Below are 7,444 nucleotides of genomic sequence, written 5' to 3' on the forward strand. Positions count from 1 at the left end.
TTGAGGTGGCAATTGCCTTCACACTTTAGTAGGGTAGCCCAGAGGGGCCAATACTAATGAGGCCAAATTAATTTTCTTAGTCCAGCTTCCCTGGAACATAAATTTTAAAAGGCAGAGAACAATTAATAGTGATGAAAATCCCTCTGCTCAATGACAGTCCTTCCCTAAGTTCACTTCCTCACTCATCTAGAGACTACGGGTACCCTTTGCAAGATCAGCCATAGACCATAGTGGACGCTTTGTTTACCATCTTCATCTAGTCATAATTTCCAAATAATTTTCCCAATTTTTTTACTTGGGCATCTTGTCTCATTGACATTTAGAAGAAGAAATTAGTCAGAAAAAGTAACTTAATTAGAAGATGGTACAAAAAATACAAAATGGTCAATAAGAAACAATGTGATGCCATTAGGAGAATATCACCACGTGTTTTACTTTATTAAATCTAAAGGAGGTAAAGCTGAGGTAGTGTTGCCACAAGAATACTAATAAACACTATAAAAAGAGAGACATTTTTGAAGGGGAAGGAAATCCATAACGGCGAGATAAACAAAAATAGAGGGAAGCCAATAAGCAGGTTACATGTTTGCATAGAGAACGTAATAGATAAATGATCGCACACAGATTAGAATTGTCGACGAGGTGGCTTCTCCTCAGCAGCATTGACTCGGATTGTTCTCCCACCAAGGTTCTGCACCCACACAAAAACCACCCAGACAAAAAATTATTACTTATGCACCAAAAATTTGTGTCTTATGATCACAGAAGATGATAGTCTTAGTTAGAACATCTACAGATAGTCATTAATCAAAGAAGTAAACAAATTATTACTTGTTCACCAAGGTTCTGCAGCAACAGAAAATCACGAAGACAAAATTATTACTTATTCACCATAATTTTGTATCATATGATCACAGAAGATGATAGTCCTTGTCACAACACCTACAAAATAGTCTTTAATCAAGGAAGCAAATAAGACTGAAAAGATGGTAGAAACTATTAATTCACTACAGTCACTAATAGCACCATGGAAGCTATGAAAGATTAGGAACATGTAAACTTAGAGAGTAAGTTCTGCAATGAAATACTTTTTTGTAAAACAAGCAGAAAAAAGGAAAGGCATCATAGAAATCTGGATGAAGAACTATGAAGCCAATGGCATTTATATACCTATCACACTATCGATGTAACTGTGTAATCTATCTACTCTTTTTTTTTATCACTTCATCTTCCTTATATCTGTATTTATGTATGATTGTCTATCTATCCATCAGTTAATCTAGAGAAATAAACAATGCATGAGATGAAAAGACATACATAGCCATCAAGGGCAGCAATGGCGTCGTCCATCTCCCGTTGTGACGACATAGTAACAAAGGCAAACCCGCGAGATCGGCCCGACTCTCGGTCGTAGACGACTCGAGAGTCTGTCACCTTTCCGTATTCGCTGAAAGCTTGTTTCAGACGCTCGTCATCGACGCTCCATGGAATGTTCCCCACATAAATCCTGAATTTCTGCTCTGACTGACGCGGCGTCCTCTCAGGTCTGCTTCCCCTTGGGGCGGCCTTGTTCACAGTTAGAAGCCTGCCATCAATGCTCTGTTGCAGATAATAAAACAAAATTAGTTCACAGTCATCAAAGGATATCCAAATAAAAAATTATATCCTGGAATTTTTAATAAGCTTTAAAAACAACCATTGAGATTATCGTACTAAGGAGAACTGAAACTGCTAGGGGGCAATAATTCTTTCAAAATCATATGTAATATTCCAGCTGCTAGACATGATATTTCAAAGCAATGCCGCACTTTCTTTTGAGCAAAGGCAGGAATAACGAAGAAATTAGAAACATAGTTTACTAAAAAAAACTATGTGAAAACCACCAGTAGACGATTGAGAAGAAATGGGGAAGCAGTTAAAGCCTATTAATTTCAACATTAGAACAAGAAACATCGAGAAAATCCGGAAAAAAGAAACACCAAGTAGTTTAAGAAGAAATTCGAAGAATAGTATACTACAAAAAAAAGATATAAGCATCCAGAACAAGGTTAAAATATAGATAAACCCAAAAAATAACGAAGTAAAATCGAATTCAGCTGAAAGGAAGAAAGACTCACGTAGCGGTTGAACTTATCCACAGCCCTTTCGGCCTCTTCAACGGTGCTCATCGTGACAAACCCAAACCCACGGCTCTGATCCGTCTCCCTGTTGTAGATAACCTACATCAACAGTCAAAAATATCCAAAATCAGACACCAAACCCAGAAAACAAAAACCCAGAAAAAAAAATCCAGAAAGAAAACTCACATCAACAATCAAACAGAGCCAAAATCAGACGCAAACCCCAGACAACAAAAACACAGAAAAAAAACCCAGAAAAAAACCCACATCAACAATCAAAAAGAGCCAAAATCAGACACAAACTCCAGAAAACAAAAACCCAGAAAGAAAATCCACATCAACAATCAAAAAGAGCCCGAATAAGACGCAAACCCCATACAACAAAAACACAGAAAAAAAACCCACATCAACAATCAAAAAGAGCCAAAATCAGTCACAAACCCCAGAAAACAAAAACCCAGCAAAAAGAAAACCCAGAAAGAAAATCTACATAAACAATCAAAAAGAGCTAAAATCAGTCACAAACCCCAGAAAACAAAAACCCAGAAAGAAAACCCAGAAAAAGAGGAAGAAATTCACCTCGGCGACCTCCACAATCCCGGCCTCCTCGAACAAATGGGCGAGCTTCTCGCTGTCCATGTCGAAAGGAAGGTTACCGACGAAGAGCTTGGCCTCTTCAGGGGGCTCAGGGTAAGACTCCTCGGGGGCATCCTCCCCTTCCCAGTCGGAAATCTCGGCCTCGACGCCGTCCACCTCTGCGAGCTCGTCCTCCTGCTGAGCGTCGGAGGTCTGGGCGACGAGCGCGACGAGCGAGTTCCTCTTCCTGGCCGACAACGAAGGAATCGAAGAAGAAGAGGATTGAAAACCCAGATGGGGAAGAGCTCGAGAAGAGCGGAGAGGGAGGGAGACGAGCAGAGGGGGGCAGGGCTTGGCCTGGAACTGGGCTGGGCGCGATGCGAGGCAGCCGCCGGCCATGGATAAGGCTGTGCCCGCCATGGATAGATAGAGAGGGGAGAGAGGGGAGAAGGGTGAACTGGAAGAGATTGCCGACTGCTGCCCACGAGATTATCTCCTCCTCTTCTCTTCTTATCACTGCGAGCTATCCAAACCCTGGAGAGAAAGACGGGATTTTTATATACGTTCGGAGCTTCTACTTATCCCCCTCCATCCCCCGATGCATTCAGCACCGTTGGATCCATGGGCCTACCCCACTGGATCCACGGATGGAAAGAGACATTGAACATGTATTTATTTGATTGATTTCTGATCAGAAAATGTACAGGATAGATAGACTTCTTGCTAATTGGCAAGACAGTCCACTTTACTCTTGATTTGTGTTCTTATTATGCAGGTGGGCAACACATGTATGATGGTTTCAGGTCGCTTGAACAAGTATTAATTTGATTGATCCCCTAATGCACTCAGGACTGTTGGATCCATGAGCCTGCCCCACTGGATCCATCACCATGAATTTGTTTTAATTTGATTGATTTCTGAGCAGAAAATGTACAGGATAGATAGACTTCTTGCTAATTGGCAAGACAGTCCACTTTACTCTTGATATGTATTCTTATTATGCAGGTGGGCAAACATGTATGATGGTTTCAGGTAGCTTGAACAAGTATTAATTTGATTGATCCCCCGATGCATTCAGGACCGTTGGATCCATGGGCCAGCCCCACAATACCCATCACCATGAACTTGTTTTAGTTTAATTGATTTCTGAGCATAAAATGTATAGGATAGATAGACTTCTTGCTAATTGGCTAGACAGTCCACTTTACCCTTGTTTTTTGTTCTTATTATGCAGATGGGCAAACATATATGATGGGTTCAGCCAGCTTGAAGAAGTATTAACTTTATTGATCTGCTGATGCATTCTGTATCATTGGATCATTGTGCTTTGCCCACTGGACCAATGGACGGAACGATACCTTGAAAATGTATTTATTTGATTGAGTTCTGAGCAGAAAATGCATAGGATAGATAGACTTATTGTTAATTGGCTAGACAGTCCACTTTACTCTTGATTTCTATTCTTTTTATGCAGGTGTGCAAACATGCATGATGGTTTCAGGGAGTTTGAACAAGTATAAATTTGATTCATCCCGCGATGCATTCAGGGCTGTTGGATCCATGGGCCTGCTCCACTGGATCCATGGATGGAAATAGACCTTGAACAAGTATTGATTTGATTGATTTTTGAGCAGAAAATGCATAGCAGAGATAGGCTTCTTGGTAATTGTCTAGACAGTCCACTTTACTCTTGATTTTTGTTCTTATTATGCAGGTGGGCAACACTTGTATGATGGTTTCAGGGAGCTTGAACAAGTATTAATTTGATTGATCCGCTGATGCATTCAGGATTGTTGGATCGTTGGCATGCCCCACTGGATCCATGGATGGAAAGCGACCTTGAATGGGTATTTATTTGATTGATTTCTGAGCAGAAAATATATAGGATAGATAGACTTCTTGCTAATTGGCTAGACAGTCCACTTTACTCTTGATTTCTATTCTTATTATGCATGTGGGCACAGATGTATGATGGTTTCAGGGAGCTGGAACAAGTATTAATTTGATTGATCCGCTTATGCATTCAGGACCGTTGGATCAATGGGCTTGCTCCACTAGATCGATGACCATGAAGTTGTTGTAGTTTGATTGATTTCTGGGCAGAGTTCAGAATTTTCTGTGAAGGTGGCTAAAAAGTTTACTGACCTGTTTTTTTTTCATTCTTACTTTCTCTTTTTATTATACAGGTTCCTTGGAAGCAAATCTGTTGGAAATTTTACTGGACATTAAACAAGTATTAATTTGAGTGACCTTTGGGCAGAATTTAATTTTTGTTGTTGTAAAAAATGATTGGGAGATGATAGATAGGATAGGTAGACTCCTTGATAGTTTCATGTAATGAAATATATGAACCTAATTTTCTGTGAAGGTGGCTAAAAATTACAGTATCATCTTGTTTTCTATTCTTATTTTATCTTATTATTATTTAGGTTGCATGGGAAACAAACCTGTATGCCGTTCTAAGAGACCTTGAACAAGCACTAATTTGATTGATTTAAGAAGAGTATAGAATATTCGTTTTTTAAAAAAATTGAGAGATGATATATAAGAAAGATACGATTCTTCATAGGAATGTAATTATCTGTGAGAGTGGCTAAATTTTTTTTTTCTTATTTTCTCTTCCTATTATACAGTTTGCAAAGGGAAGCATTTTTGTTGAACATTTTAAGGGACCTAGAACAAGTATTGATTTGACTGTTTCCTAAGGAGAGTTCAAAATATTCCTTTTTTTAAAAAAAAATTGAGAGATCATGATTTTGTGACCGATAGACTTCTTGATAGTTACATAGAATGATAGATAGGAACGTAATATTATGTGATGGTGGCTAAACATTCCACCCTACACAGATTGTGTGGGATGCAAAACTGTAGGATGTCCTAAAGGATCTTGAACAAATATTAATTTGATTGACTTGTCTGTAGAATTTAGAATATTCATTTTTAAAAAAATTGATTAGGGATAATGGATAGACTACTTGATATGTGCATATAATAATAAATAGAAAGGTAGTTTTCTGTGAAGGTGGCTAAACATTGCACTTTCCTCTTGATTTTCATTCTTACTTTCTTTCCATCTTATTCAGGTTGTGTCAGAAATAAGCTTGTAGGACATTTTAGGGGTGGAAGTTTGATATTCCATTTTATGGTGTCGTCCAAATTATCCATAATTATTATACAAATGATACTGACATCAACAATGGACATCATTGATGTTGTGGATAAAAAAATGAATGAGGCTAAGAGCCTGATACTTCACAATGTTAGTATGATGAGGATGATGAAGGATTAGATAGAAAATGTAGCTAGTGCTATCACTAAGTTAAAGAATAATGTATACTAATAATATTTAAAAAATAATTCATAATTACTGCAGAAATTCAATGGGAGAAAAATATATTCCATTTAAATAAGTGAAGTTTTAGGTGTACCCTAGCAAGGCTATTGAAAAAGTGTGTCTCTGGCATTTATATGTTTTTTATCAATATTTAAAACTTATTAAAACAAATTCAATACATCGCCCATTGAAATAAGAAGTTTTTCTGCATTGGATTTTAAGAAATTTAATAACAATCACAATATGATCCATTTGAAGCATTGCTGCTATAAATGTGATTGATAAATGTATTTGATTAAAATGTTAAAAATGAAACAATGAACTTAAAATGGATCTTAATATTTGTAATCCATTAAGAGTTTATAAAGATAATTGGTCCCATGTGAGATTTCAAATCTAGAAAAAAGTAAAATGAAAAACTAAATTAGTACACTGATACGTTGAAATTTGTGATATCCTGTTATTTACATTTTTAATCACTTAAATTAAAATTTTTAATGAGGCCCCACTAATAATTAATTAAATAAATTTATCATGTTATACTTCTAAATTTCTACATATGTTAAACTAGGTAGAAGTAACATTTAAATCAGTGAGTGTACATATGAATTTTACAATATTATGATTTTCTTTCTAATTAATTATATTTGAAATTAATCATCACTTCCAATAAATGCAATGTATCCAGAATTTAAGAAATATATTCAGTGGGTTCATATGTGAAATTTATGATCTCATAATAATAACAGATTTAATTATTTAGATTTATGGTTACTCATAACACATTAACCATGTACATAATTATTATGTCATGTTGGATTTTGAGAAATTTAATAGCTATGAAAATGTGATCCATTTTGCAAGTATGTTTCAAAATTTTTTTATCAACACAGTTAATTTATATTAATTATAATCATTAAACTAAGTATGTGTTTTATTAAATATAAATTATTTACCTTTGGGTTAATAGCACGAAATATCCCAAGCCGTATCAAAAATCTGAGACTTATCCTTAACTTTTTTTTTGGCACGGTATATCCCAAACTCGCTAAGTCGACGACGACATATCCTGGAGATGACGTGGAATCCATCGTGGTTGCCAGGTGGATTTCCGGCCAGATTTTGACCTGGCGAAATCCACCTGGCAGCCACGATGGATTCCACGTCATAACGGGGATTCCACCTACCAGGTGTTTTCCGATAAGAGAGAGAGAGGCATTCTAGAGAGAGAGAGAAGAAGAGAGAGAGGCATTCTAGAGAGAGAAATATAGGCATTCTAGAGAGAGAGAAAGGGAGAGAGAGGCGTTCTAGAGAGAGAGAGAAGAGAAGAAGGGAATGAGCAAGAAAATGAGAGAAAACTCAGAATCGGACATGAACGCGCAGTCGGGGTCGTCGACGTCGTAGTCAAGGAACA

General features: G+C 37.1%; 1 protein-coding gene across 1 annotated transcript; it reads right to left on the reverse strand.

Moving 5' to 3' along the window:
* Window positions 1–408: 408 nt before the first annotated feature.
* Window positions 409–3,231, reverse strand: LOC144705214 (28 kDa ribonucleoprotein, chloroplastic-like). Its single transcript, XM_078577793.1, has 4 exons — window positions 2,700–3,231; window positions 2,118–2,219; window positions 1,318–1,599; window positions 409–691 (listed from the first exon to the last, which is right to left on the reverse strand). The coding sequence occupies exons 1-4, from the start codon at window positions 3,114–3,116 to the stop codon at window positions 626–628; spliced, it is 867 nt and encodes a 288-aa protein (XP_078433919.1). The 5' UTR covers window positions 3,117–3,231; the 3' UTR covers window positions 409–625.
* Window positions 3,232–7,444: the final 4,213 nt, after the last annotated feature.

The sequence above is a fragment of the Wolffia australiana genome, chromosome 7 (assembly GCF_029677425.1).
Source record: "Wolffia australiana isolate 7733 chromosome 7, ASM2967742v1".
Lineage (NCBI taxonomy): Eukaryota > Viridiplantae > Streptophyta > Magnoliopsida > Alismatales > Araceae > Wolffia > Wolffia australiana.

What these genes read in the sequence shown, in the direction of transcription:
- LOC144705214 (XM_078577793.1), bottom strand. Translation starts at nt 3,116, where the DNA reads ATGGCGGGCACAGCCTTATCCATGGCCGGCGGCTGCCTCGCATCGCGC. An exon ending in GGATTGTGGAGGTCGCCGAG is followed by an intron (nt 2,220 to 2,699) that starts GTGAATTTCTTC and finishes CTGTTGATGTAG; the next exon opens with GTTATCTACAACAGGGAGAC. An exon ending in TGGATAAGTTCAACCGCTAC is followed by an intron (nt 1,600 to 2,117) that starts GTGAGTCTTTCT and finishes TATCTGCAACAG; the next exon opens with AGCATTGATGGCAGGCTTCT.